Genomic DNA, 13,037 nt, shown 5'->3' with positions numbered 1-13,037 from the left:
GAAGAAAAAGAAGAGGCCGCTCGGCGACAGCCCTCGCCCCGCTGACCCATCTGCTCGCAGCGCCTGTCATCCCTGACGGGACCCGGGGAGGGAACTACCAGGCGAAGATCAGAGCGATGCCCCGTCCCGGGCCATCCGAGGGGACCAAGCCGGCCTTTGTTTCCCAAATCGCTCCGACTGGGAATGCAGACAATGCTCTTAGATTAGGGCCCCATTGTTGCTGTGTTTTTCACCCTGCGAGCCGTTTCGTCTTCTCCTTGTTTGTCTTGTCAAATGTCGCCGCGTTCGTGGGGGGTTATCTCCACTGTGAGGTGGGTTTGGATGCAGTATGGGTTGTGGAGCGTTGTGGTGGCATTCATATCATTTTTGAAACAGCTTAGATTTATTCAGACAACAAGGCACACAATATGTTTCCTATCCATAAATGCTGCGTTTTGCGCATGTTAACGCACGGCGTTGTATTTAAAGCACCTTCATTCACCACAGACTGAATGAAGTGTGGCCGTTCTAACTTATTATAGCCTGACATGGTGCTGAAATTAATGTATCAGGGCATTTCTGTGAAACTAAATCCATCAGCTGTTAAGCTAAAATAACCCAATAAAGAAAAATTCTGAAAAAAAAGTCACCAGCCAGTACATAGAACAGTGTGATGCTCTCAACTTCATTAGATGGCAATAACATAGACATCTAATCTGTGTTTATTTCTAGGTTAGGCTTATCCCAGTGATGCCTTACTGCAGGAGCAGATGGGACCATTTGGTAGATTATGTTTTTTATAGCCTATGCACCAACTGGGTTCTTTGAGGATGGTCCAACTTAAAGCTTGTCCTGTATGTGGGGCCGCAGTGGAAAAGTACTGAAAGCCATTATTTATAGCCCAAAGCGCTGCTGAGTCAATATAAAACCACAGCCAATTTTTCATCCCACTAACACTGTTTTTATTCAGCGGGACAAAGATTACCGAACGAGAACATCTGTTATCCTCTACTGGAACACCATATCTCACACCAACCTCTAGTCGTGTGCATGGCTGTCCAAATGTCACCGTTATTCTGTGGGTTAATGCTGTCTTATCAGCTGAAGGATCAGGTAAATGATTTGATTTGGCGGCCAGACTGTCTGCTTCTCCCCGGCCGTGTGGCTGCATTAACCCAGAGGGGACGGAGCACAGAGACAGCATTGATTAATTCAGCTGGGGCTTCACTCCTCTCTGGAAAAGAAATACATAAATAAATAAATGAATAGAGAGAGATGTCCTCCTGCATGAGCATCCACCCTTCAACTACGGCACTCCAGGCAGCACATCTTACTGGGTTTAGTGAAACCTGCGTGTTTGGCCATGTTCCCAATTAAGCACGTTTCTACGATATTTCTTTAATGGACAAATGAGAAGCAGGAATAATAATAATAATAATAAAAACAGTCCAGATATTTCATGCGACCCCTCCCAGTCCTAATCTACTCCCACACACTCCGAGCCGCTGCATCCCCAAAGGGCTAAATCATTCATCATAACTTGTCTCACGCTCTGCACAGCTACTGTAGTGTTATTGCTGCTTCTGCACTGCAGCACGATGGCGACGACGGAGGCTAATTGCAGTGTCATGTTTCCTGATGGAATGAAACAAACGTGCATGCAGAGACAAACACGCGCACATGTGCAATAAACACCCCAGTGACTGACATCACCACACGCAACACCCCCCCCCACTCCCCTCTCCCCCTCCTCTTGAAACACACACAGCTCTCATGGGGTACCTGCCAATCATCAGACGGTGCCTTGCAGTGTTTTATGGTGGGCCATGCACTCCAGGGTGGGGGAGGACAAACAGCCGGTCACATGCACACCACCTTGACGGTCATGCATCTGAATGCATTCAGCTGTAGCTCTCGGATGACATGAATGCACAAAGAAAATCTAGACGCTGTGTTGGGTCGCACACATTTTCCCAGTTTGCAGGATGATGGTATTCATTTGTCGTTTCAGCGTGACTTCAATCAAATAAGCTGTACTTGGATGGTTGAATGTTGCAGCGTGCATAAACAATGACATTCATGCATATAAAATATGGTCAGTTATGTACTTCCCACACCTCCATATATAGCAGTTAATTCAATCAGCAGGACCGAGGAAGAAGTTACAATTTGCAGTATTCATGTAAATTGGCGCGTGCTGTTCGAGTCAAACAAATCATTAAAACACAGCCTCAAAAGCTGCGGTTTGAATTTTATTTTCCTCAAATCAAAACAATCATGTTTATTTCGGGGAAAATTGCACCAAGACCAAGGACACGCATGGAAGTCAAAGCGAAATGATTCCCATCTGCCACCGCTTCAAACCAAGGTGGGGGATGGACGGGGGTAGGTGGAGGGTTGTCTGTGCATGTAGGGTGCTCGAGCAAGCCTGCAGTGCACGGGGTGCGTATTTTTGGTGCCTGTTCCTGGTCGTGCGGTTCGAGCTCTGAGAAACCGTGGGGTTTTTCTCGAGAAAAGTCACCACAGCCGTGAGGAAACGTTGATGCAACAGACGCGTCTCCTGCTGCGTAAATGTACAGTGGTGGAGCGTCAGAGCCACTGAAACCCCAAGGAAAAGACAGACAATGCCTGCGGGTGCCTCCACACACTCTTGACACTGCCTTTCTCTCTCTCTCTCTCTCTCTCTCTCTCTCTCTCTCTCTCTCTCTCTCTCTCTCCTTACTTGTTTTTCTTCCGTTTGTGTGTCTGTTGTCAAGTTTGCTGTTGTACACAAACAATTCTTTATTCCCATTCAGGAGCCTGGAAATGCACAGCGTCCATCTTCGGGTGCAGAGCAGCTTTGATTTGACTGAGAGATGGCAAAATAACACGCCACCCAGATTAAAAATGAACCGACTGAGCAGTTTTTATAGCCTCATATGAACACTTTTAACGGCTGTCAGTCAGTCAAACCAAATAAAATGCGCTGGGATGTCTGCACAGAAGGGGTTGCAAGGCCGACAGTGAACATGTCAATGTAAATCACTCTGAGGCATCCAAAAAACAGGCTGCTATACCTAAATATGATCAATTATTCTCCGCTGGCCTCCTTCTGTCAGCAGTGGTAGCCTTCTGTATGCCTTTCACCCAGTTTACAGGCCGAACTGACGCATGTGGCGCAGCGGCCCCATCTGTTGGAGAAAGGGGGGAAATGCAGGCAGGGCGGATCAGCGGACTGGCCAATGGAGCCGCAGGAAAGCTGCACAGCTGTAGTGAATGAAGGGACACAGTAAGCCTCATTTTCTGACAAATTGGTCCCCCTCTGTGTCGTCTCTGGAGTGCCTCGTTCACAAGCACCTGCAGCGCTCACGCTTGCACAGGTGACACACAACCCCGTCAAGCACAGAAAAATAGCTGCGCTCACAGGCGTACAGTACAGCACACTACACTACACTACACTACACTACACTACACACACACACACACACACACACACACACACACACACACACACACACACACGAGCACACATGCACACACAGCATGCCAAGTTCTGCTTCCTTGCCAGTGAGTGTTTTGCTGGCGTGGCAATAAAAGGATATCAGAGAGCAGCAGGCTCAGCAGAATCACAGGCGGGAGGGCTGCAGTAAGATGGAATAAATTTCCAATAGCAAATACACTTGATCTTGAGTGTGTATGTGCAAGCAGCAGGCAGCCTGACTTAATGCATGCATTGGCCTATATGAATTCACATCAATGCAAACTTCCATCATAAGCATGTGCACAGGCCTCCATGTTCCCTCAAACAGCCTCCCAGGCTCACCATATATCATCACACAGCCCAGAATACTGCATGAAACTGGGACAGCCTGACTAATGGGCGCAGCATGTCTTTGGCTGGTGCTGCATATGTGGTGTCACACGCAGAAACAGGATAGGATGCGTAGAACATGAGGGTGGGGCAGTACCGTCCACCATCCATCTTATCCTCCTTCATCTGTTTAACATGCAAATGTGGAGATCTGTTTTTAGATGTGGACAGGAAATGTGGCCGAATCAGCAGAGGAGATTTTCCCTGACACTCTAGGAAAGCTGGTGTAAAGCATGTAGCAGCTGAGTTACTCCATCTTTCATTCAGTCCCTTTACTGCTGTATTGCATAAAGAATCACCAGGCAAATCAAAATCAAGTGACACGTGATTATAAAAGACAGAAATTCACACATATCACACAACCCAGAATAAAAAAATGTGGGTTCAGATCCAGCTCTTTGCACGAGCTTTAATAAGCTTTGATATGAGCTGCAGTGTTGAGATGCAGAGGAAATGATGGCAGTAGGAACACACAGCACAGTCACGCCTCACTTTTGCTTCTCACTAAAAATGGACCTTCACTGCCACCTGCTGTCCAAACTGTGCAACTACGGCAAATCCTCAATCCACTCACGATTACAATATTTAGGGGCGATCTGACAACAGGTCAGAACAAATTAATGAATGCTATTTGGTAATGTTCTCTAATGGCTAGGTGCTGTTTTTTGGGAGAGCATAATGTAAAGTGAGCAAAAACATTCTTTAATTTGCAAAAGCAGAGAGATATTTCCCTCATAAGAATGTTAAATATTAACATTCTCAGTTATTCATCCTCATCATTCGAGCATTTCCAGCTCATAAACAGTCTGTGATCTCCTAATCCCATGAGGACAGCATGATCAGAAATGATGTCATGGCGAGGCGCCTGAGGGTGGGGGGGTGGAAAAGGCTTGTTGTGTGACAATAAGTGACTGATCTGAGCTCTTTCTTCATCCCGTGTGTCTGCCCGACCTCATTGTGATCAGTCCTTTGGGCCTGCCCTGACTTGTCATCCCATAATTTCACAGCTGGTCAGCTGAGCCAGGACACACTGCAGGAAATATGGTCAGCATAAACCCTGACACAGATAAATGTGAACAGATAAGACAGAAATCTTTTATCCCTGCTGCCTACACAGGAAAAGTATTGATTGCTTATACAAAATATATTTGCATTATATTTAATGAAATGACCAAATATGAGCTTCATAAAATGCACTATTTTTATATTTGTTATACAAATATATGAGATAACATCATTATTCAGTGGACTGGGTGAAGTGGGGAGTGTATATTGACTGGCTGTCTTAATGGGACTGGTCAGGTGCTTTCAAACACCCTGCGTTATCTGAGACATTATATCATCAAACAGTAATCAGGAACTGATCCTGGTCTGCTCCAGTATCAGAAAATGCTGTATTCTGGGTCAGATTTCCAGTTTAAATATAATGTATGTTAGCGTATGAAGTCATTTCTGACAAGCTTTAGCTTTTTTCTCTCATGTAATCCAGGATTTATATTGCTGCTATTTGAATGTAACTCAGACAGAATTGCTGGTGTTATCAAATTGTCCCAGGTTTACAAGCACACCTTCATGTAATGACTTGTCTAAACTAGAGGTTATGTCATCCTGTTTCAGACAGTAAACATCCAGGAATCCCTCACTGCTGGGACTGAGGAAGGCCTGTACAGATGAGACAAGTGCTGCAGGCAAACAGTCAGCGGTCTGATCTACTGCATGTTTGTGAACATGAGTGTCTTTCTGCCTGGGATGGTGTCTACATGAACATGAGAATTGTATAGATTAGGTGGAAGCCAATTTCTGGCTCATCATATAGTTGTGCTCTGACAAATTTCTCAAGACATCATGGCTCACACACACAAATTGGTTAGCACTGAGCAGCTGCTGATGGCCTTTTTTTTTGTTTGTTTTAAGCCATCATTGACTTGTTGGCACTCAGATTTAAGTGCTAATATTATGCTCACTCATTAGCTGCTTTATCTTGATAAGTTACTGAAGGATTTTAAGTGTTCAAGAAAACTTCTAATTTCTTCCAGGACAGACTGAACTTGTTGATCAAAAATGATAAAGGTCTAGTGTGTAAATGAGACATGCATTAAATACCAGTTTGAATGTCTGGTGCTTCTAATCAAGTTAGAAGCTGTCATGTTTTTTCACTTTTGTTGTACAAACTCTTAAACCATTTTTCAACATGAACCATGTCCTGTCATTCTCCAGGAAAACAACCAAATATCTTCAAAAGGAGGACAAGAGTCAGACATCATGTCGGAACACATGTGCACTTTATTGGGATTGTTTAGTCAGTGTACAGGTTGGCCCCACCGGTCTGGCACCCCATGTTACCCCATCACTTCGAGACCCCTTGCCCCACCACCCCGGGGATGAAACCTCCAACAGGGGGAAGAAGAGGTCACGACTGGGTTTTGCATAACAAAAACAAAAAAATTAACAGGACCAAGATATTTTTAAGGCTGAAAGTACAAAAAACCCAGACATAATTTACATACAAGCGATACTACAACCATGTTTAAGTATGCGCCAACCACTGGGCAGCCTTCACAGAGGCGAATACGTGTCTGAACAATGCAGTTAACATTTGGAATCATGTGTCTGAACAATGCAGTTAACAAACATTTGGAATGACTCAAAGAAAACAAAATGTACATTTTTAAGTCCCCAGATGCAACTGCAGAACCCTGGGGTGCTTTTCTTTTTTTAAACCTAGCCAAAAACATCACTGTCTCCATCGTTCCAGTTTTTTAAAATCCTGAGTCAAGCGCCAAAAATAACTGAAGCCATGCCAATGAGTTGGTCATCTAGGCTCTGCGCCTGAGTGTGTATGAGAAATGTGTGGTGTGTGGTTGTTTTGCACAGAGCTGAAGTTGTTGGGTGTTTGGTTGGGGAGGGGGGAGGAGGAACAGTCTGTTTAGAAGCATTTGCGGTGGACGATGGAGGGGCCGGACTCATCGTACTCCTGCTTGCTGATCCACATCTGCTGGAAGGTGGACAGAGAGGCCAGGATGGAGCCTCCGATCCAGACAGAGTATTTACGCTCAGGTGGGGCAATGATCTGTAGGCAGACAAGACAAACCATTAGGATACCAAGGCATTTTCTTCAAGTAAGCCATTTAATAAAACATGTCAAAAAGCCACTCTGGTGGCTCTACAGCAAGTCAACTCACCTTGATCTTCATGGTGGATGGAGCCAGGGATGTGATCTCCTTCTGCATCCTGTCGGCAATGCCGGGGTACATGGTGGTACCTCCAGACAGCACGGTGTTGGCATACAGGTCCTTACGGATGTCGACGTCACACTTCATGATGCTGTTGTAGGTGGTCTCGTGGATTCCGCAGGACTCCATACCTGAGAGCAGATACAAGAGACTTGTTAACAAGCTGAAGTGCAGGGCAGCCATAAGGCTTCAGTGTGTTCTAGCATTCATTGCACGGTAAGCTTAAGTTAGGAAACATACCGAGGAAGGAAGGCTGGAAGAGGGCCTCTGGGCAACGGAACCTCTCATTGCCGATGGTGATGACCTGTCCGTCAGGCAGCTCATAACTCTTCTCCAGGGAGGAGGAGGAGGCAGCAGTGCCCATCTCCTGCTCGAAGTCCAGGGCGACGTAGCACAGCTTCTCCTTGATGTCACGCACAATTTCCCTCTCGGCTGTGGTGGTGAAGGAGTAGCCACGCTCTGTCAGGATCTTCATGAGGTAGTCTGTGAGGTCGCGGCCGGCCAAGTCCAGACGCAGGATGGCGTGGGGCAGGGCGTAGCCCTCATAGATGGGCACTGTGTGGGTCACACCATCACCGGAGTCCATGACGATACCAGTGGTACGACCAGAGGCATACAGGGACAGCACAGCCTGGATGGCAACGTACATGGCGGGGGTGTTGAAGGTCTCGAACATGATCTGCAAGGAGAGAACATTTTAGTATTTTCAGTCACACCAAAAAGTCTTTAACTTGTGGCCACTGCACTCACTACATGCATTAGAGTGAGGCTAAGACTGAAGTTAGTAGAAAAAAGGTGCAGAAAGTCAACATCCCTTCACACTTGTGCATGTCACATGTCTATTAGGTGCTGATCTACTGACTCAGCTAAACAGACACAAGTGCAGATAAAGACACACAGTCAAGAGACCTGTTGATGATAGATCATCTTATAGGAGATAAGGCCTGGAGGAGAGGGGAGGAATGAGCAAGTGAGAATGGAATGGAGGAGGAGACTAAGGAAATGAGGTACTAGTTTAGACCAGTCAATACTGTAATATGCCATCTGGCTAAACTGGATATGCTAAACTCTGCATGTGTACAAGTAGGGGTGTATACCTGGGTCATCTTCTCCCTGTTGGCTTTGGGGTTCAAGGGGGCCTCTGTGAGCAGGACAGGGTGCTCCTCAGGGGCAACTCTCAGCTCATTGTAGAAGGTGTGATGCCAGATCTTCTCCATGTCATCCCAGTTTGTCACAATACCGTGCTCGATGGGGTACTTCAGGGTCAGGATACCTCTCTTGCTCTGGGCTTCATCACCAACGTAGCTGTCCTTCTGGCCCATACCCACCATCACGCCCTGAATGAGAGATCAGAAAGCATGTTAAACACAAGTTTAGCAAAAGATGCAAAACTAGTTACAGGCCAACATTTTGACTACAGGTACTTGGTCCAGGTGATATTCAGAGTAACAATCTCAAAGGGCCTTCCACTACAGTGTCATAATGGCAGTGTATAAAATTTGTGTAGTTTGTCAAATGTCATTTGAACAAACTGAAGCCATTTGAGCTGGCTTAAGAGAAAAAAAATAAATAAAAAAAGAATATATATACACATATACACACAATTAAGGATACCTACAATTCAAACTGCTTAATTGGAACAGTAAGTGTATATATATTAAACAACTCATTAAATCTAATAAGAAAGTGTTTGACTGCATTCTGCTGGAGATCAACTCACCTGATGCCTGGGGCGACCAACGATGGAGGGGAAGACAGCACGAGGGGCATCGTCTCCGGCGAATCCGGCTTTGCACATACCGGATCCGTTGTCAACAACCAGTGCGGCGATTTCATCTTCCATGGCTGAACTGTTAAGAGGAAGAAGATAGATAAGTATTCAAGTCTCACATCCACCTCCCAACGACGCCACCTCACTTCGTGCTCTCACTTCCTATTAACCAACTAGAGGCAGTTCATGAGATCAGCCGCTGGGTGGCGCCCTTGCCCTACATTCCGACCGAGCCAGACAAAAGGAAGTGGCGCTGCATTCTGTTATTACCATATAAGGACATGGTTCGGTTTTCAGCAGCTTTGCGGCTACCGGCGCCATGGCGCGCGGCCAGAGCGACAGAGCACATCAAGAAAAAGGAACATTCGACATTATCATACCCGGCGCCGCGCGACCACTCCCTCCGGTTCACTACGGTTAACTTCCTTCTGCCCCTCCCATTGTTGCTTCATCATACTGGTTTTAATACCGACCAGGAAGCTTCGCTTCAATATCACTGCGTCATACTCAACTTCAACCGCTTCATTCATTACCTACAGTCACTCTGACACACGACTACATATGTTACTAACAGTTCAACTTTATAATAAAATAAAAAATAATAATTAAAAAAAAGCCCCGTCACCAAACTTTATAGGCTGGCTTTAATTAAAGAAATCAAGTTGCATAATGAACTCATACTGACTCATGAATGGGTCACAAGTCCTTGACTGATGCTCTATTTCCTGAAGGCCACGCCTTTTCTAAGACTGGAGGATTTGTCATTCGCAATTTCCCCTTTTCCTCATGTGCCGGCTGGCAGCGCATGAATTCATGGCAAGACAGGTCTATTCAGTTAATTAATGTTTTTTGCAGGCCTCATATTCTTGGCCCTTCCCTGTTTGGACGAAGCCTTTAAATACAAATTATTCCAATTAAAATGTTAAATTTAATCACTCCAAAAAGTGAACACAAGTGTCCATTGAAAAAAACAAACGAACAAACAAAAAAAACTATTGATAAAAATTGCTCGTGTTGCAAGTCTGAAGGGCGGTGTTAGCATGATGTGGCTATGCTAATATGCTAAAGTAGGTCACACCCCGCCGCATCGGGCGCACAAAGGGAGCAGCCGGAATCCAGACGACCTCAACTCAAAAGCCTCTTTCAAACCAACCTGCTGAGGAAGAGACATACGGAAAGCCTGGAATACAGCAAATGTTGCACAACTACACAATGACAAAGTCCGTTTGAGACGGACCGTTATCAAGGTATCATTAACCATAAGCCGGCTACATCCAAAAGCACCTGTGAGTCGCAAGTACAACGGTCTCTATCCGCTACCACTGTTACCACTGCAAACATTAAAAACGCAAAAGACAGACACTCGTTTCTATCATAATTAGACTTTTTTTTCGTCAAGTTAAATTAGTACAATAGTGGACGCCGGGACAAAGAACCTCGTGGTTCCTTGCCATCTTTTGCTTTCATAATGACAAATTTCATAAACAATTGCATTGAAATAACAAATCAGCACATTGTTTACTTAAATATTATCCTAAAATTAGAAATGTGTAAAAGTTTTCTGGCTACTTACCTTTGGGTGGGGGGCTTTTCGCTTTAAGGGAACCGGTTTCAGGCAAATGATATCCCGCACAAGCTGCGTGTAACGGCGCTCAGAGTGAATCCGCTAGCTGTGGGCGCATGCTTTTTATACTTCGTCAGTTGCCCGGCTCTAGCCATAAAAGGTAAACTTTCGGAATTGCGCCCTCTGATTGGTCCAGCGTCATGCACTGGGGCACGTCGCGTGCACACTGTGGTGCACTGGGCGCTCGCGATTTGAGGGAGAGAGAGAGAGAGGGAGGCGATAATAGCAAAGGATTGGAGAAAATAAAAGGGAAGGGATTGATGTTGTGAGGCCTAGTAAGCTTAATCTCTTGATATACTGTTTTATATACCGGTTAAATGATGTGTAAACTTTCATAAAATATCCTCCCTGCGCTTGCTTAAGAAGTTTAGCACAGAGTTATATGATAATTGAAAGATCTTGTCACCCAGGACTCCTCCCAGTGAAGGCTGCAAGGGCCCAAGGCTGTTATCAAAGACTGTCCTCGCTGCCGGTTATTCTCTTAGGATTAACCTGACACTATTTTGTATTTCAGACATTCCAGCGGGTGGAGGTGATGCTGATGTTGCTGTCCACTTTGAAAAGCGACTGTAAGCTCAGTTCGACTCACAGCCTCTGCATCACTTTGTCAAACACATGACATACATAACACACACAGGGTGGTGGAGCTACCCTGCCACAGGCCGGGGAATGACCACTTATGTAGGCCACCCTTTCCCCAAATTGCTTGCTGATGTTCTTTTATTGATCAAGTATTTGTGCTTTGTGGCTACATGGCTTTGGCTCCTCCTGAATATCCTGTCACTGCCTGCTTGTTCTGTCTGCCTGAGGTACAACGGCTTGACAAAGGTGTGTCATTTTCAGGACAGGATAGGATTTGTTAGCATTCTCAGACTGAATGCCACACTCGATGTAGGTGTTAAAATGAGGGTTAAATGACACCCCTTAGACAATATTCCTTGTGAAAATTAGACAAAAAATCCACCAAAACACACACTGAGTGAAAGTACCCTGAGGGTTTTCAGTTGCTGTTTCAGCTGCCTTTCAATCATGTAGAAAACACCAAGGTGTCATTTTCATCCACTATGAAGCAGGAAATGCCAAGACCCTCTATCAGACGGACCATCAGCAGTCCAGCTTTATCAATCAAACCTCTTTTTTTTAACCGACTCTTATTCACCTTTGTTAAATGAAACACAGACACACATTGCTCCTAGTTCCACTTCCTGATCCACTGCATTGCCGTAAGGGTGGAAATTTTAGAGGCTTTCACTCTCTGCCTCATTCACATCCTGACTAATGAGGCCCATGTGACACTATCTCAGACTTACATTTTAGACTGGCATGGACCTACAGGCTAATAAATTTTCCTTCCCTGATTCACAGCCACATTAATGCTCCATACACCATCAGACCATAGTCTTATCATGAACTGCCCCACTTTTAAGCACTTCTCGTCATTCATTTTTGTGAATTTCTTCCCCCCTCTGTCCTGCATCCTTCTCTGATCCATATTCCGCTTAATATATTACATCCAGCACACACTTTTATTCATTTTGTGCTCCTAAATCATGAGTGTATACGTTGGTAGAATGCTAGATGGCCTCAGTGCCATTTAAAGCTGTAGCTGTGGCCACTGAGGCAATTTCATCTCTTCCTCCTTTACCACTTCCCCCCTTCCTCTCTCAGTTGCATCAAGTCTCATGTATCTGTTTTTCTGTTTTTCTTATCTTTGATGTTGTCATTCATGCTGCATAGTTAATTGACATTATTGCCATCACATGGTCTTTTTGTTCGCGACAACTCCGTGACCATGCAGCGTGAAACAGCACTGTTTTTATAAAGATGAATTGTGTAAGTTCCCTCTAACCCTGCAGATTCTGAAGGGGTCATCGCCACATTTCAGTTCTTACAAGCCATTTTTACAAACACGGTTTAAGTCTAGCCCTGCTCCCGGACATAAATAACTATCCGGTGGTGAAAAACATTTGATAAAAGAGAAAAATCAGAGCTAGACCTGTCAATTCACAGAGTTCTGACTTTTGTGAAAGACTCTCTGTGCAGTTTCATATAGACGAGGTTAGAGGGTTTTACAGATGGAAGGAAGAGTGTTTAAGGGGATCAAAGGTCTACGGGCCCACTTATTGATTTACAGACCGTAAATCTCATCATTAAAGGTCAACTCTCAAACCTTGTTTGTCCCTGTCTCACCTATGTCACCCTGAAACTCACCTGTTCATTTAGATTCATGATACAGGTACGTTTCTGCGACGAGGGGGCGTAAAAAAAGGTGTGTCTGGGTGATGAGGACTGCATCGCTATGTTGACGCTGTAATGGTGTAAACAGGGATTGGCTGGGAAATATCCAATCTGACCTCAAGGGAGTGCCTCTCAAGTCCACAGTGTTGTGTGTGTGTGTGTGTGTGTGTGCGTGCACGTGTGTGTATACGTTTGCACTTACAGCACATTAGTGAGTGTGTCATTGTTCCGGTCCAGCCTGCTTTGAATCAGGTTAAATGACATTACATATTCTTGTTTGTTTATTCCTGAATAAACAGTGAACAAACAGTTCAAGTGTCTTTTTCACAGTGTTAAACCAGT

General features: G+C 45.0%; 1 protein-coding gene across 1 annotated transcript; it reads right to left on the bottom strand.

Moving 5' to 3' along the window:
- Window positions 1-6,089: 6,089 nt before the first annotated feature.
- On the bottom strand, window positions 6,090-10,511 carry actb2 (actin, beta 2). Its single transcript, XM_076753330.1, has 6 exons — window positions 10,407-10,511; window positions 8,783-8,912; window positions 8,160-8,399; window positions 7,303-7,741; window positions 7,012-7,193; window positions 6,090-6,899 (listed from the first exon to the last, which is right to left on the bottom strand). Exons 2-6 carry the CDS (start codon window positions 8,903-8,905, stop codon window positions 6,756-6,758), a joined length of 1,128 nt encoding a protein of 375 aa, XP_076609445.1. The 5' UTR covers window positions 8,906-8,912; window positions 10,407-10,511; the 3' UTR covers window positions 6,090-6,755.
- Window positions 10,512-13,037: the final 2,526 nt, after the last annotated feature.

Source organism: Chaetodon auriga, chromosome 16, assembly GCF_051107435.1.
Source record: "Chaetodon auriga isolate fChaAug3 chromosome 16, fChaAug3.hap1, whole genome shotgun sequence".
Lineage (NCBI taxonomy): Eukaryota > Metazoa > Chordata > Actinopteri > Chaetodontiformes > Chaetodontidae > Chaetodon > Chaetodon auriga.
Note: the sequence above shows the minus strand (reverse complement) of the source record. Positions and strands in the feature narration are given on the sequence as shown.

What these genes read in the sequence shown, in the direction of transcription:
- actb2 (XM_076753330.1), bottom strand. Translation starts at nt 8,905, where the DNA reads ATGGAAGATGAAATCGCCGCACTGGTTGTTGACAACGGATCCGGTATG. An exon ending in CTTCCAGCCTTCCTTCCTCG is followed by an intron (nt 7,194 to 7,302) that starts GTATGTTTCCTA and finishes ATCTGCTCTCAG; the next exon opens with GTATGGAGTCCTGCGGAATC. An exon ending in CATCCACCATGAAGATCAAG is followed by an intron (nt 6,900 to 7,011) that starts GTGAGTTGACTT and finishes GTCTGCCTACAG; the next exon opens with ATCATTGCCCCACCTGAGCG.